This window comes from Pleurodeles waltl, chromosome 1_1, assembly GCF_031143425.1.
Source record: "Pleurodeles waltl isolate 20211129_DDA chromosome 1_1, aPleWal1.hap1.20221129, whole genome shotgun sequence".
NCBI lineage: Eukaryota > Metazoa > Chordata > Amphibia > Caudata > Salamandridae > Pleurodeles > Pleurodeles waltl.
Genome location: NC_090436.1, coordinates 84,162,624 through 84,186,989, shown reverse-complemented (window position 1 = coordinate 84,186,989; position 24,366 = coordinate 84,162,624). Strand labels below are relative to the sequence as shown.

At 46.5% G+C, this 24,366-nt stretch overlaps 1 protein-coding gene across 6 annotated transcripts in view; it reads right to left on the bottom strand.

Annotated features, from left to right (window-relative positions):
* UBAP2 (ubiquitin associated protein 2) overlaps nucleotides 1-24,366 on the bottom strand; it is a 1,102,091-nt gene that overhangs the window by 248,758 nt on the left and 828,967 nt on the right. For all 6 annotated transcript variants that reach the window (XM_069217098.1, XM_069217184.1, XM_069216796.1 and 3 more), the window contains exon 20: nucleotides 7,080-7,171. In XM_069217098.1, coding sequence (XP_069073199.1) covers nucleotides 7,080-7,171 — 92 coding nt within the window. The remainder of the gene's footprint in view (nucleotides 1-7,079; nucleotides 7,172-24,366) is intronic.

Sequence of the window (24,366 nt, the reverse complement as noted above, 5' to 3'; positions counted from 1 at the left end):
TCGCCGGGTGCAGTGTTGCAAGTCTCACGCTTCTTGCGGGGAGATTGCAGGGTTCTTTAAAGCTGCTCCTTTGGATAAAGTTGCAGTCTTTTTGGAGCAGGTCCGCTGTCCTCGGGAGTTTCTTGTCGTCGAAGCAGGGCAGTCCTCAGAGGATTCAGAGGTCGCTGGTCCCTTTGGAAGGCGTCGCTGGAGCAGAGTTCTTTGGAAAGCAGGAGACAGGCCGGTGAGTTTCTGGAGCAAAGGCAGTTGTTGTCTTCTGGTCTTCCTCTGCAGGGGTTTTCAGCTAGGCAGTCCTTCTTGTTGTTGCAGGAATCTAATTTTCTACGGTTCAGGGTAGCCCTTAAATACTAAATTTAAGGGCGTGTTGAGGTCTTGGGGGTTAGTAGCCAATGGCTACTAGCCCTGAGGGTGGGTACACACTCTTTGTGCCTCCTCCCAAGGGGAGGGGGTCACATCCCTAATCCTATTGGGGGAATCCTCCATCTGCAAGATGGAGGATTTCTAAAAGTTAGAGTCACCTCAGCTCAGGACACCTTAGGGGCTGTCCTGACTGGCCAGTGACTCCTCCTTGTTGCTTTCTTTGTTCCCTCCAGCCTTGCCGCCAAAAGTGGGGGCCGTGGCCGGAGGGGGCGGGCAACTCCACTAAGCTGGAGTGCCCTGCTGGGCTGTGACAAAGGGGTGAGCCTTTGAGGCTCACCGCCAGGTGTTACAGCTCCTGCCTGGGGGAGGTGTTAGCATCTCCACCCAGTGCAGGCTTTGTTACTGGCCTCAGAGTGACAAAGGCACTCTCCCCATGGGGCCAGCAACATGTCTCTAGTGTGGCAGGCTGCTGGAACCAGTCAGCCTACACAGATAGTCGGTTAAGTTTCAGGGGGCACCTCTAAGGTGCCCTCTGTGGTGTATTTTACAATAAAATGTACACTGGCATCAGTGTGCATTTATTGTGCTGAGAAGTTTGATACCAAACTTCTCAGTTTTCAGTGTAGCCATTATGGTGCTGTGGAGTTCGTGTAAAACAGACTCCCAGACCATATACTCTTATGGCTACCCTGCACTTACAATGTCTAAGGTTTTGCTTAGACACTGTAGGGGTACAGTGCTCATGCACTGGTACCCTCACCTATGGTATAGTGCACCCTGCCTTGGGGCTGTAAGGCCTGCTAGAGGGGTGTCTTACCTATACTGCATAGGCAGTGAGAGGCTGGCATGGCACCCTGAGGGGAGTGCCATGTCGACTTACTCATTTTGTTCTCACTAGCACACACAGGCTTGTAAGCAGTGGGTCTGTGCTGAGTGAGGGGTCTCGAGGGTGGCATAATACATGCTGCAGCCCTTAGAGACCTTCTCTGGCATCAGGGCCCTTGGTACCAGAGGTACCAGTTACAAGGGACTTATCTGTATGCCAGGGTGTGCCAATTGTGGAATCAATGGTACATTTTAGGTGAAAGAACACTGGTGCTGGGGCCTGGTTAGCAGGGTCCCAGCACACTTCTCAGTCAAGTCAGCATCAGTATCAGGCAAAAAGTGGGGGGTAACTGCAACAGGGAGCCATTTCTTTACATGGAGGATAAAGGAAGCCAAGATATTTTTTAATGAAATCCCATGACAAAATGATGTAGCTGAGAGTTCAACCGAATCCAGTGGGGCACTGATCAATTGGTTTGAGATTAAACAGCCTTCTTTAACCAGCTCTCAAAAATCTAGTTGCCTATGTGATGTAAGATCAGAGACAAAATGTTTCATACCATACCACATCTCTGTGATAGCTCCCCAGCATAGCTGATGCAGTTGCATACTTCAAGTGAGCGGAAGCCATACCACAAATATTTTTCACCTGTTCTCTGTCAGGAGGAGAGTGAATTCTGGAGCAGAAGCATGACTCCATCAAACCACCTTAACTATGACTGAGTCGGGTTTCTAAACCATTTTGAGGGTTAGGATCTTGTGGGGTGACTTATTTCTTATCAAGTCTTGGAATGGCAGCTTTAACAGTCGCTGGGTGTAGGAAGTTGGCTCTGTATGCACTATTTCAAAGTAAGGAATAGTATGCACAGAGTCCAAGGGTTCCCCTTAGAGGTAAGATAGTGGCAAAAAGAGATAATACTAATGCTCTATTTTGTGGTAGTGTGGTCGAGCAGTAGGCTTATCCAAGGAGTAGTGTTAAGCATTTGTTGTACATACACATAGACAATAAATGAGGTACACACACTCAGAGACAAATCCAGCCAATAGGTTTTTATATAGAAAAATATCTTTTCTTAGTTTATTTTAAGAACCACAGGTTCAAATTCTACATGTAATATCTCATTCGAAAGGTATTGCAGGTAAGTACTTTAGGAACTTCAAATCATCAAAATTGCATGTATACTTTTCAAGTTATTCACAAATAGCTGTTTTAAAAGTGGACACAGTGCAATTTTCACAGTTCCTAGGGGAGGTAAGTATTTGTTAGGTTAACCAGGTAAGTAAGACACTTACAGGGCTTAGTTCTTGGTCCAAGGTAGCCCACCGTTGGGGGTTCAGAGCAACCCCAAAGTCACCACACCAGCAGCTCAGGGCCGGTCAGGAGCAGAGTTCAAAGTGGTGCCCAAAACACATAGGCTAGAATGGAGAGAAGGGGGTGCCCCGGTTCCGGTCTGCTTGCAGGTAAGTACCCGCGTCTTCGGAGGGCAGACCAGGGGGGTTTTGTAGGGCACCGGGGGGGACACAAGCCCACACAGAAATTTCACCCTCAGCAGCGCGGGGGCGGCCGGGTGCAGTGTAGAAACAAGCGTCGGGTTTGTAATGGAAGTCAATGGGAGATCTAGGGATCTCTTCAGCGCTGCAGGCAGGCAAGGGGGGGGGTTCCTCGGGGAAACCTCCACTTGGTCAAGGGAGAGGGACTCCTGGGGGTCACTCCTCCAGTGAAAGTCCGGTCCTTCAGGTCCTGGGGGCTGCGGGTGCAGGGTCTCTCCCAGGTGTCGGGACTTAGGATTCAAAGAGTCGCGGTCAGGGGGAGCCTCGGGATTCCCTCTGCAGGCGGCGCTGTGGGGGCTCAGGGGGGACAGGTTTTTGTACTCACAGTCTTAGAGTAGTCCTGGGGTCCCTCCTGAGGTGTTGGATCGCCACCAGCCGAGTCGGGGTCGCCGGGTGCAGTGTTGCAAGTCTCACGCTTCTTGCGGGGAGCTTGCAGGGTTTTTTAAAGCTGCTGGAAACAAAGTTGCAGCTTTTCTTGGAGCAGGTCCGCTGTCCTCGGGAGTTTCTTGTCTTTTCGAAGCAGGGGCAGTCCTCAGAGGATGTCGAGGTCGCTGGTCCCTTTGGAAGGCGTCGCTGGAGCAGGATCTTTGGAAGGCAGGAGACAGGCCGGTGAGTTTCTGGAGCCAAGGCAGTTGTCTTCTGGTCTTCCTCTGCAGGGGTTTTCAGCTAGGCAGTCCTTCTTGTAGTTGCAGGAATCTGATTTTCTAGGGTTCAGGGTAGCCCTTAAATACTAAATTTAAGGGCGTGTTTAGGTCTGGGGGGTTAGTAGCCAATGGCTACTAGCCCTGAGGGTGGGTACACCCTCTTTGTGCCTCCTCCCAAGGGGAGGGGGTCACAATCCTAACCCTATTGGGGGAATCCTCCATCTGCAAGATGGAGGATTTCTAAAAGTTAGAGTCACTTCAGCTCAGGACACCTTAGGGGCTGTCCTGACTGGCCAGTGACTCCTCCTTGTTGCTTTCTTTGTTCCCTCCAGCCTTGCCGCCAAAAGTGGGGGCCGTGGCCGGAGGGGGCGGGCAACTCCACTAAGCTGGAGTGCCCTGCTGGGTTGTGACAAAGGGGTGAGCCTTTGAGGCTCACCGCCAGGTGTCACAGCTCCTGCCTGGGGGAGGTGTTAGCATCTCCACCCAGTGCAGGCTTTGTTACTGGCCTCAGAGTGACAAAGGCACTCTCCCCATGGGGCCAGCAACATGTCTCTGGTGTGGCAGGCTGCTGGAACTAGTCAGCCTACACAGACAGTCGGTTAAGTTTCAGGGGGCACCTCTAAGGTGCCCTCTGTGGTGTATTTTACAATAAAATGTACACTGGCATCAGTGTGCATTTATTGTGCTGAGAAGTTTGATACTAAACTTCCCAGTTTTCAGTGTAGCCATTATGGTGCTGTGGAGTTCGTGTTTGACAGACTCCCAGACCATATACTCTTATGGCTACCCTGCACTTACAATGTCTAAGGTTTTGTTTAGACACTGTAGGGGTACCATGCTCGTGCACTGGTACCCTTACCTATGGTATAGTGCACCCTGCCTTAGGACTGTAAGGCCTGCTAGAGGGGTGTCTTACCTATACTGCATAGGCAGTGAGAGGCTGGCATGGCACCCTGAGGGGAGTGCCATGTCGACTTGCTCATTTTGTCCTCACTAGCACACACAAGCTGGCAAGCAGTGTGTCTGTGCTGAGTGAGGGGTCTCCAGGGTGGCATAAGACATGCTGCAGCCCTTAGAGACCTTCCTTGGCATCAGGGCCCTTGGTACTAGAAGTACCAGTTACAAGGGACTTATCTGGATGCCAGGGTCTGCCAATTGTGGATACAAAAGTACAGGTTAGGGAAAGAACACTGGTGCTGGGGCCTGGTTAGCAGGCCTCAGCACACTTTCAATTGTAAACATAGCATCAGCAAAGGCAAAAAGTCAGGGGGCAACCATGCCAAGGAGGCATTTCCTTACACTGGGTTAATGGATTATTCTTCTACAATTTCCAGCAGACTTAGTAGAAGGGGCAGAAGAAGCTTTGGAGTTGCTCTTGGTTAAAGAGTTTCAAAGAAAACGGAAACCGTGGGTTGAGGTAGGTCAATATTGAAGTTATACTTAGTTGCTATACTAATTAAAGCATCCTGAAAGGTAAGAATATCATCTACAGGAGATACTCTAGAAGGAGGCTGTAGTGGTGATGTTGGAGTATAGGAAGTATACGTCGAACTAGTATTTGGTGATCTTGATCTAGAAGGGTGCAGGACACATCCCAACATTTGGAGGTGTTGTCTTAATAGGAGAAGGTTTCCACTTTGATTGGAGACATGGAAGTTGCCTTTGATGCTCTTGGCGAAAGAACGAAGGGATCCAAGTGTGTCTGCAAGGGATCCTCTGGATGTATTACTGCTCTCAACAAAGACGTTTATCCATTTGAATAACTGGATCACAACAACTAGAATTTGTCTCTACCAGATAAATCGTTACCAAAGGTAACTAACTTGTTTATCTGATAGAGACTTCTAGTTGCAGATTATTTACCTTCGAATAGAAACCCAAGCAAAACCATCCTCGGTGTAAGGCTGTGAACCAAGATCATACTAGAAAAAATAGCAAGACCGAAAGACCAAAGTAGCAGTCTCTGTGGACGGACTGTAATGTCTTGTGAACGTGTGCAGGGATGCCCACTATAGAAAAGTACCCTCTTTTTTACATGGTTGGACCTCCATGTAGGGAGCTGCTGGACAGAGATCTCTACAGCGGCTGCAAGACCACAGCAAAATAAGCTTTCTCCTCTGTGGCAGGACAAGGGTAATGTGCCCAGATCACAGGTATCACAAATGGGACATACCAATTGTCCTCATTGTATTGAGGAGCAAGCTTGTATTCCTCATCATAGCTGTCACCGTAAGAATCTAATACAAAGAGTATGAGCTCTGGCGTGTGGTAAAGGCCAGGTATGTGAGTCAGAAGGAGTGGCTATAGCCTGTGATCCAGTGGGATTGAAGAACAGTCTCAGTCGAGGCAAATCTGGCCCAAAGGTGCACCAGAGAGACAGACATCTGTCAAATATGCACAGCATGGCTCCAAGACGCACTAGCAAAGTCGACCAGAGTCCGAAGGCTGAGGTGCACCATGACGTGGAGGGCTATGAAATATTTTCCTCTGTCAGGGTGCGTTAATTGTACTCATGGTCCTTGGGTCAACGCCATCTCCTCCTCCTGCTTTAACACCCTCCGCATGCTCCGAAATATCTACAAATGGATACCCACCGAACCCAGAAGAACAGTCACCGAAGCCCTCGTAAGCCACAAACTGGACTACAGCAATGCCCTTTATGCAGGAACAACGGCCAAACTCCAGAAGAGGCTGCAACGCATCCAGAACGCCTCTGCACGCCTCATCCATCCTGGAAATCCCTGCGACATCACAGACCACCTGAGAAACCTGCACTGGCTCCCAGTGACCAAGAGAATTACTTTTAAACTACTCCCCCCGCTCACAAAGTACTGCACTGGATCAGAATACCTCAACAGACTGCTCTCCTACATCCCGCACTGGAATCTCCGCTCCGCCGACCTCACCCTCGCAACTGTCACATGCGTCCGCAGAACCACAACCCGTGGTAGATCATTCTCGCACCTCGCCGTCAAAATGTGGAACACTCTTCCCACCCACCTGCACCAGACCAAAGACCTCCTTACCTTCAGGAACTTCTCAAGACCTGGCTGTTCGAGCAGTAGCAGCACCTCAGCTTCCATTACCTGAGACAAGCATTCTTGACGGGCATAGAGTGTGTAGAATTCGAAGTTGGCTGTTACAGAGTGTCTTCTACACAGTTTCAACTGCTGCAGGAACCGTGTGTGTCAATGTTGACAATTCCATAGCCCTTAGGCATCCATAGCCCACTTGGGTGTAGAAACTAAGAGCTCCAACACAGTTGGTCTGAGCCCAATGGCGGAAAAAAATAATCTAATAAAGGAGACATTGAACACGTGCAATGCCTCAATAAGGAGGAGATATAATCTTGACAAAGCCTTCTTGCAGAGGCTGGGCCAAACACTAGATGGCAGGAGTGTGCTTAGCATGTTTATCTGCAGCCAACAAACTACAAATCGAGGCTAGTTGGGCGGTAGGTTAGATAGCAGTAGGGCAATGTTTGCATAAAAAGAGGGTACACATTTAATATGCTACCATTCCTATCTAGACTAGGGAGCGTATTTCAATATAGCACTCCTCTCAAACCAGAGTTTGAGATACTGGGGAAACACACATTCTTCGGTCAATACTTAAGGCATTAAGAGAATGCATATTTAAACAAAGCAATAACAGTACAGTGCTAAAGAGTAGAAAAACAAAATCAATGAAAGTGCTCACTGGGTAGGCAGGCAGAAGTCCTCCAGGGCCCATGATATATTGGCTATGCAACAATGGTGGTACTCCTTGAGGCAGGTTGGGTGGAGCTTTCCCTACAAAAAGAAAAAGGTAAGTTATTTAACCATGTACCAGCTTCTGGACATCATCCATCTACATCACACTGCAAAATTATCACTTCTCCATCACATATAACAGAACCAAGCCAAAAGGCGAATGTATATATCAAATTAATGACTTGTTTACTTCACCCTCTAATCCATTTCTACAGATGGAGGGTAGCTGCAATTTATATAGTAAGGACAACAAGCTCTTGAGCCGTTACACATACTTCGTTTAACTCTTGCATGCATTTCTTTCAACTCTTGCATGCAGCACACTCCTCTTTAAATGTAAGCACAGATACCAGGGAAGGACAAGTGAGAATCAACACACACAAAAAAAAAAAAAAAAAAAAAAAAAAATTCAGATTACGGCTATCTAATGCACAGCTATGTGGCCAGTAACGGCTATCTAAACAAGTATTAAAACCCTTAACTACTTGTGCACGATTCAAGAACACTACATGTGAACAGATGACAAAGGACCAAAAACAGACTGCAATTTTGCTAATTCAAGGATTAAAGTTCAGCAACTAAATTTTAGGGTTTAGGACTCTCAAAAAGATTTTAAGCATCTCTACTAGGTTACCTGAGCTGTTCAAGAGGAGGGTGGATCACAGAGGTAACTCGCAATACTTTCTTGAGACTCAACCTTAGATTGTGTTTTCGCATTCAATCAAGATTAAGCAGCAGTGATGTGAAGCACAAGAGCATATGTATATTGGTTGTGTTATGGGTAGCACACAACTGACTCAGGAGGGTCGCCTGGAGCTGAAGCAGGAGCTGTATGGGCAGAGCCATGGTGTGGGCTGGGTGAAAAGCCAGGTCATCAGTTTCTTGAAGAAATCAAGAACAGAGGAGGAGGCTCTGATAAGCAGGGGCTGGTCATTATAGGTCTTAGGAGCAAGGTAGAAGAAAACACAACCGCCAGATCTGGCTCACCATATGTATGGGCTGTGTGCAAGTACGAGTTTGGCTGGGTGGCGTGTCCCATAGGTTTGTGGAAGTTTAAGCAATTGTTGAGGTAAGTGTGGCCAATGTTCTGTTAGGCTTTATATGTGTGCATGAGGAGTATGAAGAGTGGCATGTTTGTGGAATAGGAGCCTGTTGATTCCGTTGAGGTGTGGGAAGGGAGGAATTGTGCAGGGTGGGAGATTAAGGGTGAGCCTGGCTGCTGGGTTTTGAATGGATTGGAGTCTTCTGGTCAGCTGAGCGTTTATACCAGCAGAGTGCCTTGCTGTAGTGCCGCTTGCCGATGAGGGCTAGCATGAAGTTTTTGAAACTGTGGTGGAAGGAGGACATTGATTAAGAGAGACACGCGTCACCATGAGTCCTAGAGACGCCTTACCCATGGAACCTGTTCTCGAGTAGGGGGTGGGTACCTGTACTACTAGTCAACTAAGTAAGTGACCGGTTTTCCATGTATTTCCAAAGAGGTCTGTTTTCTTAGTTACGTAGGTCCTGATGAAGCGTCAGTGGATCTGTATAGACCAATAGACGAGAAACATGTCGACCATAAAATAGAGGTGCCTTAAAATTTTAGGTCTCTCTAATATATTTATTTTTTGAAAGGCGTATGAGCATAATCCTCAACCTAACTTTCAATTGTTTTTAACCTTGGTCTTCATCCTTGTTACATTTGACTAATTAAATGATGAAGTTTATGGATGAATAACCAATTTTAAATCTCTTTCTTGCCTCTTTTTCTTTGACGGTGACTTATAGCACCCTTGTTTTGCACTATTGAATTTTTTAGTCACCATCTCAGAATTCGGCTGAGAGCCCCCATTCCGGGGTGCCCACTAGGTATTGCAGCGCCGGCCTAGTGAGGAGCGATTCCCGATGATGATACTAGTCATCCAGAGTGATGCTTAAGGGCTCTTGCTCCTGAGATTGTAGGTCTCCCCTGTTCTCAATTTCTTCTTTTTCTATTTTTGGAACAGTGTACCTGTATATAGTGGCTAGCATGACTATTCTGATGTTGCTGGGAAGCCATATGAAGGTTTTCTTGAGCATCTTGTGTGAGATTGCATTTACTTGTTTGGTCATGGTATGTTTGCTGTTGGTTACTATTCTGGAGGTTCTTTGCGTGAGTTGCCGGAAGGTGTACAGGTCAGAGTTTGGCAGACCACCACAGCAGCGTGAGTTCCAGAAAGAGGTGTGTCTATTGAGCATGAGGCAGCTGATTTTCATCTATCTGGAGACTTCAGCCGTGGAGGTGGAGAAATTAAAACAAAGTTTATGGACGGCCTTAAAAAGTCCACACAATAAATACTTGGTGAAAGTCAGAGCATGTTGCAGGTGTATATACTACCTAGGTGTATGAAGTTGATTATTTGGGGTGAGTGACTATTCACTTCAAATAATATCCACAAGCCTTGTCAGGGTAAGCCCTCGTAGTCAGAAAATTAAAGCAACCTCTACTCCTGGTTGAAATGGCACAGAGCAGACAGGCTTATCTTAGGGAAATGCATAAAGAATTTATGCAGCACCAAAACAGAAATAAAGTCAAAATGCGAAACAATAAAAAAATCCCACACCGAATTAGAAAAATATAGTAACATTTATTTAATAAGAAAAATGAAAACTAAATAAATCCAATGAGGGGAAAGGAGATATGAAATTTGAATGTCTTAAGTAGAAATAGTGTCAAGAATCACAAAGTGACAACGATAGTCAATGGTCCTGGTAAACTAGAGTGCAATTTGAGGCTTGTCACGATGGAGCACAGGTTGGATGACAACTACGTTTTTCCTTCGTGGTCCTCCTCAACTATGTCAGCATGCAATGCCAGATTGTTCCTGAAATACAAGACAACTAGGGCTTGCATTTCTTGTTCTGTGGACAATTAGAGTTTAGAAATGTAACAACAGCGTCACTGCAGTGAAATATTTTCCACAAACGTAATATTTCATTTTGCACCAGTGATACCAGCTGGTAGGAACGTAGGAAACTCTAATCAGACTGGTGGATTTCTCTGTGCCTGTGGGTCTAACAGCACCCCATTAAAGTCCTGATACCACATGGCCTGTCAGTCTAAATGTGTTTTTGTCTTAAGTCCAAAGTATTTTCTGCATCATTATGCGACTTGAGAAATCACATGATGATAGCTCCTCTCTCTCACATGAACGACAGCCCTGGCGCTTATGCCTGCCCACCCCTACAGCATCCAGCTGTTTCCAGCTTCTGCTGTTTTACCGCATGTAGCTCCGTACGTCATGTCCAGCCCCACACACCACTGAATTCAGTGCTTCGATGGGCATGCTTGGTGGCAAACTGCAGGGTGCTGTCAGCTGCATATTGTCCACAGGCTGCCTTGGGTCTTGGCGGGCATCTGCTCTGGTTTCAGCAAGATGGTTGCTTTATTTTTTGCTAAATTCACATCTTTTTGGCTTTCTGCGCAGCTGTGGTGGGGTCACTGACCCTGTCTGAGGTCAGCATGGATTCTCAGCCCTTAACTTATAAAAGCTAGTGGCACACTTGGGGTAACAGGTCTCCTTGGTCACTGTGTAGTATCTCCTGGGGAGCTGGTGGTTTTGAACATTAGATGGGATGAGGGTGGGCCTCGCCCCTGTTCTGATTAGCCTTCACTCCCTCCTAACCTGCTGCAGCTGATGCAGTTTCATTCTGGCTGTCCACTGGACTTTTTGCGCTCCATGGACCTTACATGTTCTTAGTAGAAGCATGCACATTTTTCTACAGTAGTGTGACTTGGACTGGAAGGAAGTAGTGTTGGGGATTGTGGTGGAGGTGACAACTAAGAATGGTGGGTCGCACAGAGGTGGGAGGAATTTAGTGTGCTTTGTTTGCCTCTCAAGTTACACATTTTAACATGGATTCATCAGGGTAAGGGGATGGAGAAGCCAACTAGAGGAAACATTCAGCCAACAAAGCTAAAACTACATATTTTGTTGGGTCCGAGGCAGGAAAATGTGAACACCTCTTCTCTAACCTCCTTGATAAGGAACTTTGTTACAAAACATTTCAACCTTAGTTCTAACCCCTCTAGCCCCTCGCCCAATCACAATTTGAGAATTCAATGCACAATTGAAGCTGTTATGGGTGGTTCACTTCAAGAGGTTCATTTGAAGGACTCCGCCACTAATCTGGAGAAGGGCCTCAGACTCATCCTCCCCGTGCCTTAGTTTTCCAGCATTTCTGGTGGAAGCAGAAGTTTCAGGAGGTATGGGTCTCCGCTTGAATTTTTTGGGAAGGACTAGCTCGTCCTCAGAGCAAGAGTCACAGAGCCGAGTGACAGTTTCTAATCAGGCTGCAGCATCTACATCGATCGATTTACAGCCCTCTTCATCCTCCTTCCTACTGGATGTTATTTTATTAACGTAGATGACTTTCCAATGAATTCTGGAAACTCAAGGTCAACTCTAATCAAGTTCTGTAATCAAACCATCTGAAGGAAATTAATTTGTAACTTTGTAAAGTTAACTGCTTGAAAACTTATCGGCTGCATGGATGCTAATTTGGAAGCCAAAGTGTTCAGGTATCTGGCTTACTTTTCTCAAGTTCTCCTTGCTTGGGCCATGACAAGTCCCCCATAATTCTGTTTATATTTCCAAATACCCCAATGCTTGTTAGCAAGAGGTATTCCTCGCCCACTCAAAGTCTGTTCCGCGTACAATTTGGAACAGACTGAGTGGGCGAGGAGATACTGATCTCCGGCGTGTGCACGAAGCACTGGAAGACGTATTTATCATAAGGAACTTTCAACAACGCTTAACGCAACTCTGAGCGACAGTCATCGAGGAACAACGATAAAGGTGTCTTTAAATTGATATGGATGCCGATGCGGCCCTGCCGCTGAGGAACGCCTCAGTTACTTGGGGTCTGGGTGCTGTGACAAGGATTTCAAATATAAGACAGTTTGCCACAGAGAGAAAGAACCAGTAAAAAGGAAATTACGGAAAAACCTGTTTGAAAAAATATGCTGAATGTAATTGATGCACGTATTCCTTTTAACATGATGTACGAATAATATTGGATTGAACTATCAATGACTATAATCAAATTATTGAATTAAGGAATCGTGTTAACAGCAATCACGCTTGAATATCTTACAGGTGAGAGACATGTGACTATTAATCACAGAATGCAATATAAATAGTGTGATGGCAGGAAGGAACAGACGATACCACTTGAGAAAGACATGGTTGTCGAAATGCGTTGTGGGGTCTGAAAATCTGTCTGAGTAAATGAAGCTGTCATGGAGCCCCCAGGAGTGCAGTGCCTTTTTTGTGTGATGATTAATAAGGGTTATGGTCTAAAACCTTCCACGTGCACCAGCAGTTCAGTGCCTCGCTATTTTAGACCATTTGGGTTGGAGATATATATATATATATATATATATATATATATATATATGGAAAATTTCACTTACCCAGTGTACATCTGTTCATGGCATGTTGCGCTGCAGATTCACATGCTGTGCACTGTTCCTACCATCTAGTGTTGGGCTCGGAGTGTTACAAGTTGTTTTTCTTTGAAGAAGTCTTTTCGAGTCACAGGACCGAGTGACTCCTCCCTTTCGGCTCCATAGCGCTTTGGCATCGACTGCATCTTAGATTGTTTTCCCTGCATAGGGTGAGGTAGGAGTTGGTAAAGGAAGAATACTCAAGATGCCCATTCAATGGAGTAGACATGTATGTACATATTGTGTGGTAAAGGAATATTTATTTACACTTATACAATTTACATGCAACTAAAATGGCTACAGGCTCCCGGGGAGGTGGGAGGGCGCATGTGAATCTGTAGCGCAACATGCCACAAACAGATGTACATGGGTAAGTGACATTTTCCGTTCGATGGCATGTGTAGCTGCAGATACACATGCTGTGCATAGACTACAAAGCAGTAATCCTCCCAAAAGCGGTGGTCAGCCTGTAGGAGTTGAAGTTGTTTGAAACAATGTTCTTAATACAGCCTGTCCTACCGTGGCTTGTTGTGCCGCTAACCCATCTACACAATAATGCTTAGTAAATGTATGGGGTGTAGACCAGGTGGCTGCCTTACAAATCTGTCATCGGTATATTACCTAAAAAAAAGCCATTGTGGCACCTTTCTTTCTAGTGGAGTGTGCCCTTGGTGTAATGGGTAATTCTCTTTTCGCTTTAAGGTAACAGGTCTGAATACATTTGACTATCCATCTGGCTATGTCCTGTTTGGATATAGTGTTACCTGCATGGGGTTTTTGGAAAGCTACGAACAATTGTTTTGTTTTACGAAATGCTTTTGTTCTGTCTATGTAATACATTAGCGCTCTTTTTATGGCTAATGTATGCAGTGCCCTTTCTGCTACTGAGTCTGGTTGTGGAAGGTTGTGGAAAGAAGACTGGGAGTTCAACTGTTTGGTTTAGATGAAACGGTGATATGACTTTTGGTAAAAATTGTGGATTTGTAGGGAGAACCACTTTATGTTTGTGTATTTGTATAAAGGGCTCTTGGATAGTGAACGCCTGTATTTCGCTAACTCTTCGTAGTGAAGTGATGGCTATTAGAAAGGCTACTTTCCAAGTCAAGAATTGGATTTGACAAGAATGCATGTGTTCAAATGGTGGCCCCATGAGTCGTGTAAGTACAATATTAAGATTCCACAAAGGTACTGGTGGTGCGTCCTTGGAGGTAGGATTCTTTTTAGTCCTTCCATAAAGGCTTTATTTAATAACTGGGATTCTAAAAAGCGATTTTGTATGTTTAATTTGCAGATAAGCAAATATTGCAGTGAGATGGATTTTTATGGAAGAAAAAGCCAGATTTGATTTTTATGAGTGTAGTAAATAACTTACAATGTTTTGTATGGAGGCATCAAGCAGCGTATTATGAGTTGCATGGCAGTAGAAAATAAACCTTTCATTTATTAGCATAACAATGCCTTGTTGTCGGTTTTCTTGCTTGTTTAATGACCTCCATTCACTCATTTGAAAGATTTAGCTATCCAAATTCTAAGACTTCAGGAGCCAGATTGCTAGGTTGGGCGATTAAGGATTTGGGTGTCTGATCTGTTGTTTGTGTTGTGTTAACAGATCTGGTCTGTTTGGTAGTTTTATGTGCGGTACTACCGAGAAGTCCAACAGTGTGGTGTACCACGGTTGGCGATCCCACGTTGGTGCTACGAGTATTAGTTTGAATTTGTTTTGACTCAGTTTGTTGACCAGGAAAGGAATGAGCGGGAGAGGGGGAAAAGCGTTAGCATATATCATTGACCAGCTGATCCATAGAGCATTGCCCTTGGGCTGAGGGTGTGGGTACCTGGATGCAAAGTTTTGGCATTTTGCGTTTTGTTTTGTTGCAAACAGATCTATGTTTGGTGTCCCCCAGCGGTAGAAGTAATCTTGTAGAATCTGGGGATGTATTTCCCACTCGTGAGTTTGCTGGTGATCTCGACTGAGATTGTCGGCTAACTGATTGTGAATACCTGGTATATATTGTGCTACCAGGCAAATGTTGTGAATTGCCCAGTGCCAATATTTTTATGCTAGGAGACAGTTGTGACGAGTGTCCCCCCCCCCCCCCCTGTTTGTTTAGATAATACATTGTTGTCATATTGTCTGTCTTGACAAGAATGTGTTTGTGGACTAGAAGGGGCTGAAAGGCTTTTAGTGCTAGAAAGACTGCTAGCAGTTCTAAGTGATTTATGTGAAGTTGTTTTTGTTGACTGTCCCATTGACCTTGTATGCTGTGATTGTTGAGGTGTGCTCCCCACCCAATCATGGAGGCGTCTGTTGTGATAATGGCGTGAGGTACTGGGTCTTGAAAAGGCCGCCCTTTGTTTAAATTTACAGTGTTCCACCACTGAAGCGAAGAGAGCGTTTGGCGGTCTATCAACACTAGATCTTGGAGTTAACCCTGTGCCTGCGTCCATAATGTTGCTAGGCACTGTTGTAAGGGCCGCATGTGTAGTCTTGCATTTGGGACAATAGCTATGCATGAGGACATCATTACCTAGTAGTTTCATTACAAACCTGACTGTGTATTGTTGGTTTGGCTGCATGCTTGATCTTATATTTTGAAACGCTTGAACTCTTTGTGGACTTGGAGTGGCAATTGCTTTTTGTGTGTTGAGTGTTGCTCCCAAGTATTGCTGTATTTGGGACGGTTGTAAATGCGATTTTTGGTAATTTATAGAAAACCCTAGTTTGTGTAGAGTATCTATTACATATTGCATGTGAATTTGACATTGTTGTTGAGTGTTGGCTTTTATTAGCCAATCATCCAGATACAGGAATACGTGCATGTGATGTCTCCTTATATGAGCTGCTACTACAGCTAGGCATTTTGTAAATACCCTGGGTGCTGGTGTTATTCCAAATGGCAACACTTTGAATTGGTAATGTTTGCCTTGTATTACAAACCTGAGGCATTTCCTGTGAGATGGATGAATAGGTATATGAAAATACGCATCTTTTAGATCCAGTGTTGCCATGTATTCCCCTTGTTTTAGTAAGGGAAATACGTCTTGTAGTGCTACCATGAGGAAATGATCTGATTTGATGAAGAGATTTAACGTTCTGAGATCTAGAATAGGCCTTAACGTTTTGTCTTTCTTTGGGATGAGGAAATACAGGGAGTAAACCCCTGTTCCTTTCTGGTGATAAGTTACCAGTTCTATGGCTGGTTTTGCTAGTAGTGCTTGGACCTCAATTTGTAATAGGTCTAAGTGTTGTATTGACATTTTGTGCATTCTTCGGGGAACATCTTGAGGGAATCTTGTGAACTCTGCAGTAACCATGTTGGATAATTGATAGGACCCAAGTGTCCGTGGTAATGTGTGCCCAATTGTTGTGGTATTTTGTTAATATCCCCTACACCGGTGATGTGTTGGGGAAGTGTGACATTGAAGTCACTGCTTGCTACTAGGGGTTTGCTTGGCAGGCTGAAATTTCCCTCTTTCCCTTGGGAACTGTCCTCTGTAGGAACCATGAAACCCCCCTCTCTGGTACTGAGACTGGTAAGTGGGTTTTGTTTGGGAAGTGGATGGTTCTGAGGGTTGGTGTCTAAACCCTCCCTAAACTGTGGTTTCCTAAATGTTCCCCTGTATTGAGAGGAGTAGAGTGCGCCATGGCTTTGGCAGTGTCCTTTTTTATTTTTTCTATTACGGTGCCCACCTCCGGCCCGAATAGCTGGTGTTGATTGAACGGCATGTTCAATACCGCCTGCTGTATCTCTGGTTTAAAACCAGAACTTCACAGCCATGCATGCCTTCTAATTGTGACTGCTGTATTGACAGTCCGTGCCGCTGTATCAGCAGAGTCTAGTGCAGAACGGATCTGGTTGTTTGATATGGCCTGTCCTTCTTCCACCACTTGTTGGGTACGTTTTTGATGCTCTTTCGGTAGATGTTGGATGATGTCTTGCATCTCGCCCCAATGTGCTCTGTCGTAGCGGGCAAGGAGGGCTTGTGAGTTGGCAATACGCCACTGATTGGCCGCTTGCGATGCCACTCTTTTCCCTGCCGCGAACTTACAGCTTTCATTATCAGGGGGTAGCGCATCCCCTGATGACTCTGAATTTGCCCGTTTTCTTGCAGCCCCCACTACCACTGAGGGAGCTGTTGTGTAATAAACACAGGGTCTGACAGGGGCGGTTTATATTTTTGCTCGACCCTTGTCGTGGATGGCTCTCCATTTTACTGGTTCTTGGAAAACCTGTTGTGCATGTTTAAGCCTGGCCGGTAACATTGGCAGGCTTTGGTACGATGCATGCCTGGATGCCAGAGTGTTAAACAGAAAGTCATCCTCCACTGGTTCTGAGTGCATTGTTACAACGTGAAATGTTGCTGCTCTGGCCAATACCTGCGTGTAGGACGTGCTGTCCTCTGGAGGTGAAGGTTTTGCTGAATAACACTCTGGACTGTTGTCCGAAACTGGTGGGTCATAGATCCCAGGGGTCCTCCTCGTCCTGTGTCATCCCAGTATGTGTGGGTGACTGTGCCATTGGTGTACCCACTGGTGACAACTGCAGTGATTGAAGAGGGGATGTTTGTGGTGAGAAATGTGGGGGTGGTGTCTTTTCTCTAACCACCTTGGCTTTTGGTTGCATCTCAGTCTCATTGAGTTTGAGCAGAGGGATGGTTTGTATTTTCTCTGTGTCTTTCTGGATTTGTAGCCTTTGCTGAGTTTGGTCAAGCTCTTCCAAATCCAGAGAGAGCCCCCTGCTATTCCGTGTAGGAAGTCTTTTTCAGCTCTGAAGGCGTTTTTTTCGGTACCGAAACCCCGATGGAAACTGTTGGTCTCGGTTCAGAGAGGCTTTTTCAAGGTTTGCTCGACTCGACCACTCGATGCCAACTCTTTTCGGTGGCGGTTTCACAACCAGAGTTGGAAGTCTTCGGCAATATTTTGGCCTTTTTCGGTGCCGATGTTACTTGGTCACCGTCTTTTCTGTGGGCCGAGCCATGGCCTTCCGCCAGTGGCATCCCAGAGGCCGTTTGTTTTTTTTATCTGACCTTGGGTGTGGGACAGGGCAGGTGTACTCACTTTGTGTGCCCCTGTCGATGGTCGATCTCCGTTGGAGTCATCTGAGTCTGAACCCTGAATGGATATTCTCGTTTCTTCTGCCTCCTCAACGTCGAGGTGTTGTGTCTGCTTCGACGCCATCTGTAACCATCTTGCGCGTCGATCTCTTAAGGTCTTCTTGGATCGAAACGCTTTGCAGGCCTCACAAGTATCCTCTCTGTGTTTGGGCGATAAACACAGGTTACAGACCCGATGCTGGTCTGTATAAGGATACTTGGCGTGACACTTTGGACAGAAACGGAAGGTGGTCCGGTCCATGAGTCTTTGACGACGGGTGTGGTCAGGCCGACCAGGCCTTGGTTGAATGCGGAAGCCCCGAAGGGCCGCCGAAGCGGTCTTGTTGTCGGTGCCGATGTGATGATACCGGTTCTGAATGCAAACAATACCGACGGATTTCGATGATTTTCCAAGATTTCCCAATTCGAATTACGAAGCGAAGAGGAACAAGTCTGAACCCGATGGCGGAAAGAAAACAATCTAAGATAGAGTCGACGCCCATGCACAATGGAGCCGAAAGGGAGGAGTCACTCAGTCCAGTGACTCGAAAAGACTTCTTTGAAGAAAAACAACTTGTAACACTCCGAGCCCAACACTAGATGGCAGGAACAGTGCACAGCATGTGTATCTGCAGCTACACGTGCCATCAAACACACATATATATATATATATATATATATATATATACATACACACACACACACACACACACGTGTACAAATATATCTAAACCAGGAATTTACACAAAAAGGAGTCCCAGCCGTGGAGTTGGAGTGGGTGAGAAGGCTGGTGGGCCTACAAAAACTATGAAAAAGCAGGAGTTAGTAAAATCATAGTTAGATCAATATCCCACTTTGATGCTGGGGACATGGACATTGTTACTCAACACTGCACGCAAGGTTAAGAAAGCTAGAAAATTGAAGCACTATTTCAACAATTCTTGTCACTGTCAGGGATTTCGTTGGGTGATATAGCCCATTAAGGTTTCTTGCCCGGAAAGGAGGGGAGGTGTTGGACATGGCCCTTTTTGTGGGTTAATCCCCAGACTTTTTGCCTCCTTCCTCCTATTTTTTCCTGATCTCCTGTTCGCTCTAGGACTCTGAGCACTTTGTGCAGGTGCTCTCCGTTCTAAAGTTGGTATGATTAGCTTATATCTAATTGGCACATTTAATTTACCTGTAAGTCTCTTGTACAGTGATATCTCTATACCAAGGTGTAAGGAAATGCCTCTTTGGCATGGTTACCCCCTGACTTTTTGCCTTTGCTGATGCTAAGTTCTGATTGAAAGTGTGCTGGGACCCTGCTAACCATGGGGAGGAGGCACAAAGAGGGTGTAGCCACCCTCCAGGACAGTAGCCACTGGCTACAGCCCTCCCAGACCTAAACACACCTCTAAATTGAGTATTTAGGGGCACCCCAGAACCCAGGAAAGCAGATTCCTGCAACCTGAACTACAAAGAAGGACTGCTGACCTACAAGCCTGCAGAGAAGGAGGAAGACGACAACTGCTTTGGCCCCAGCCCTACCGGCCTGTCTCCAGAGTCGAAAACCTGCTACCAGCGACGCATCCAACAGGGACCAGCAACCTCTGAAGCCTCAGAGGACTGGCCTGACCCCCAGTACCAAGAAACTCCTGTGAGCAGCGGCTCTGCTCAACAACAGCAACATCTTTGCAACAAGGAAGCAACTTTCAAAGAACTCATTCTTTCCGCCGGAAGCGTGAGACTTCACACTCTGTACCCGACACCCCTGGCTCGAGATCCAGAGAACAAACAACACAGGGAGGACTCCCCAGCGACTGCGACCCTGTGAGTAGCCTGAGACGACCCCCCTGTACCTCCACAGCGACTTCTGCGGAGAGAATCCAGAGGCTCCCCCCCTGACAGCGACTGCCTGTAACAAGGGACCCGACGCCTGGACCAAGCACTGCACCCGCAGCCCCCAGGACCTAAAGGAACCGAACCTCAGTGCAGTAGTGACCCCCAGGCGACTGTCTAGCCCAGGTGGTTGCTGTCCCCAGAAGCCCACCCCTCCCCTGCTGTGCCTGCCTGCACCGCTAGAGTGACCCCCGGGTCCCTCCACTGAAACCTATCTAAAACCCGATGGCTGCTTTGCACACTGCACCTGGCCGCTCTTGTGCCGCTGAGGGTGTGTTGTGTGCCCCTACCTGTGTCCCACCCAGTCCTCTACAAAACCCCCATGGTCTGCCCCCAGAGGATACGGGTACTTACCTGCTGGCAGACTGGAATCGGAGCACCCCTGTTCTCCATAGGCACCTATGTGTTTTGGGCACCTCTTTGACCTCTGCACCTGACTGGCCTTGAGCTGTTGGTGCGGTAACTTAAGGGTTGCCTTGAACCCCGAAAGGTGGGCTACCTATGCCCAGGAACTGAAACTTAAGTGTCTTACTTAACTCACAATCTAACCATTACTTCCCCCAGGAACTGTTGATTTGTGCAGTGTCCACTTTTAAAATAGCTTATTGCCATTTTAACAAAAACTGTATATGTTATTGCTCTATTTCAAAGTCCCTAACTTAACTGTGTGGGGCACCTTGTATTTTATGTATTTACTTCAAATATTGAACTTGTGGTTCTTAAAATAAATTAAAATATTTTTCTATATAAAAACCTATTGGCCTGGAGTAAGTCTGAGTGTGTGTTCCTCATTTATTGCTTGTGTGTGTACAACAAATGCTTAACACTACCTTCTGATAAGCCTACAGCTCCCCCACACTACCACAAAATAGAGCATTAGAATTATCTAATTTTGCCACTATCTTACCTCTAAGGGGAACCCTTGGACTGTGCACACTCTCTCTCACTTTGAGATAGTATATACAGAGACAACTTCCTACACAAGGGCCTTTAAATTAAATGCTACTAGTGGGCCTACAGAGCAGCTTGTGCCACCCACTGAAGCAGCCTTTCAAACCTGTCTCAGGCCTGCTAGCACAAGGCCTGCATGCGCAGTTTACTGCCACAGGGACTTGCCATCTAAATTTACTTGCCAAGCCCAGAACTTCCTTTTTGCTACATGTAAGTCACCCCTAAGGTAGGCCATAGTTAGCCCTATAGGTGGGGTGATATGTACGTAGAAGGCAGGACATGTGCCTGGTTGTATGGCCTGCCCTGGTAGTGACAAACCGCCTATTTGGTTTCTCACTGCTGTGAGAGCGGCCTTGCTCATAGGACTGCATTGGAAATGCCCTGCCTTATGTCTAGGGAGAATTGTCTGATTTATGAGGGGAAGCGTAGGCATGTTTGGTATGGTAGCGAGAAATGCTGCTTACTGGTGTAGGTGGATTTTTATTACAGAAATACCATTTCTCTGTGCTTATGACTGGTGTTTTGCAGTTTGGCTCTAATCCACGTCTGGGCTTTGTGCATACTTTTCAGGGAGGGTGGAGGTGCCACAGAGGTGCATCTACATTTTGAATGGTCTTTCTGGCTGAGAGAAGGGGAGGTGGGCACACTTGCATTTGCAAAGGCTGTGCCCTGGCCTCACACAAAGGGATAATTTACCCCCAACTGATGTCTGAAGCCAGTGCTGCAGGAGAGAAGGGACACTTCTGGAACCAGTTGTAACTGGTTGGAACCTCTTCTCCCCTACTTTGTTAAACCTTGCGCAAAACTGAAGTACATTTTCCCCATGAAAAAGAGACTTCTGGAACTGGACACAGAATGCTTCTGAAGAGACTCACCAGGAACCGCCTTGGACTGCTGCTGCTGTGCGGACCTGTGGGTCACTAAGAGGAACTGCCATTGACTGAACTCCTGGTGCTGGCCTGCCTTGGCTCCTACTCCCTTTGCTCCCCCCCCCCCCCCTTGTGTCTGCCTGGGGCTAGGTGCTGTAGGCCCTGCCCCCTACCTCTGCTTGCCTGGCAGCGAAAAGGAGCAATTCGCCTCTATTGCAGTGTGTCTAAGGGGAACTTTGCCTCATAGGCTCTTAGTGCCTGGAGGGCACACTGTGTACTGAGCGCCTTCAGAGCACTTTTGTCTGCATTTATTAGCACCTTGAGAGCGCTTAATCCTGCATTTATCAGAGCCTCGAGAGCACTTTGGGAATCCTGCTGTCGGGGAAACCACATGCTGTGCCAATGCCACTGGGGCATGAAGAAAAGACGCCTGGAGCGAAGCGCGCTCCTAGCGGTGCCCATGGGGTGAAGCGCACTACGGACAGCACATCCAGGGCACCAACGGGCTCAGACTGTTGTCAGAATTCACGCTGGAGGCTGAACACATTTGCACACCAGATCGGGTGCGGGCAAGTGGAGGGCAGCGGCCCCAGGAGGGAAGAAGACCCTCATCGGAGGTCCCCTCTGGATCCCAGGGCCACCCGAGAGCAGGACGCGGGGGAGACTAGGGTAAGTCCCCTCTTCCCCCAGTCGCTGCCAGAGGAGCATGAAGGTCCAATCTTGGTCTGTTGTCTTCCTTTGGGTACCATGGTCCCCCTGAGGGCCAGCTGTGGACCTGGGGCCCCTGGGATAATTGGTGCCCAGATTGGGCGTTGGGCCTAGGAAGGGCCCCCTTCAAAAAATGATTGGGGGGGTGCCCCCCTCCTGTTGCTCATCAGGCGGCCCCTGTTTTGGCATGTGAAGAGCACTGGGGGGCCCCTTGCCTTAACTTTGTGTGACATTTGCGCTACAGGACTGGCACTGTATCTTTCCTAACCTTGGTAGGTGCATTTGTTCCTATATCGGGTGTTTTACCTGAAAGGGTGCATTCTTGATTATGGGGTTATGACCTGCTAATGTTCCTGGTATGGGCATTGTATGCTAACCTGTTTTTATGACTTGTCATGTATTTCCTAATGTTCCTGGTATGGGCATTTATGAGGATCTTGTGAAATGTGCATTAATGTAGTTATGTTTTTTCTGACTACTGCTTATGTTGCAGAATAACGAGTAATCTGTGTGTTATATGTGTCTACTGCTGGTTTTTGCAGAGTAACAGTACTGAGTAACGTTCTGACAACTGTTGGGGTAGCATGGTATTACTGACGTTATTTGGTCTAATGATGTGTACAATACAGTTTATTTTTCTATAACTTAGTGATGTGTTTCCTTTGTGGTGGGGATAGTGCATCATGTGTGTTGTGCAATTGCTTTACACATTGCCTCTGGGGTAGGCCTGACTCCTTGTGTCAAGCTTCCAAAGGGGTGAGCAGGGGTTACCTTGGGTGTGTGACTCCCTCACCTTGACTAGAGTGGGTGGGTTCTGCCTGGCTTAGGTGCATAACCTAGCCAGCCAGAAACCCCATTTCTAACAGGAGGAATCCAACTGAAACACATTTGACCTCTTCCTTGATTCCAAGCCTGGTGATGAAAGCAGAACAAGACCTATTTGGAGTTGGGGGTTTGAATAATGATTGCGTCAAATGGTGAACATACTAAAAGATATTTCAGTCCTAATCCTAACTTTAATTCCCTTAGTGTGGTAGCCCTGGGTCAGTGGGGTTTATTTCACCCTACTCAACATATGGGGGACTTTCACAGCGTAATTACTTCAGTCCCTTAGTACTCTGGCAATCAGAGTTGTAATTATGAATGGCAGAGCATACAGGGCCTACCCACAAAACTCCATTAAATAACTGTTTTGCCCCATTGTAGCACTTTCAAGGTTCCTAAGATGGGTAAAGCTGGGTAAATGATTCATAGAATGAGGAGTCCTCTCGCAACCTGAATACCCTAAGCTGGAAGATTCACTGGTTTGAGCAACTCATGAAGACAGGAAAAGTGGATGGAAAATGTAGTTGGTATCATACAGAGTCGTTGTAGGAATCTGGGTAGCGAGAGGACAAAGCCAGAGGGCTTTACAGTTGTCAACTGTATGAGTAATAGAAGGGGGAAGGGTAGAGCCTATGGAAGGGTGTTGACTCTAATCTCCACTGAGGTATTAAAGAAAACTGTGGACACAATCTCCCTCTTAAGAGTAGTACAAATCACAGTAGCTGAGTTACAGGTCAATGAGTGTCTATTTGCAGCTTGTACTGATGAACGTGTTTAGACATAAACAGGAGCAGTATAGAATGAACAATTGGCTTGACAACTCTGATTGTTCCTTTCAAAAAGTGATGGGGAAATTTCCGAAAGCAATGCTAATTTTGCCTTAGGATTTTAATGTGTCTATACCCAAGCTATTCAGGATGAAGTCCTGGAGGAGGCTTTAGAACACTAAACTGTGCCTGCTGCCTTTTTTCCTAGAGGCACAACTAGGAAGTACAGGTAATGTGCAAATGGTTAGCAAAAAATGGGCTTGTGTCTGAAATGGGTATTTTGAGAAGGATATTACGGCTGCCCAAACATTTCGTTTTGGTTCTCACGGCTGTCCAATTGACTAGGTTTGTTGCAGCACAGCAGTTTGGGTACTATTTGGATTTTAACGTAATGGATTATCAGGGAAGTGACCCACTGGGTTCCCTCTGCCACCTTACTTTTTGAGGAACTGACGGAGAATGATAGGATTTTACCCCTTGCCATAAGCTTCCTGCAGAGACTTGCAACGCGCTTGGACCCACCTTACCTACATCATTAGGCTGCGTACCAAGTATCCGACTGTGTTGATCTAGTGGCCAGGTTATTTCAAAATAAATATGATATAGTTTTAGAAAATATATTAACACATACAAGCTGATTTGAATAATTAAATAGCACGGCAGAATGGCCAG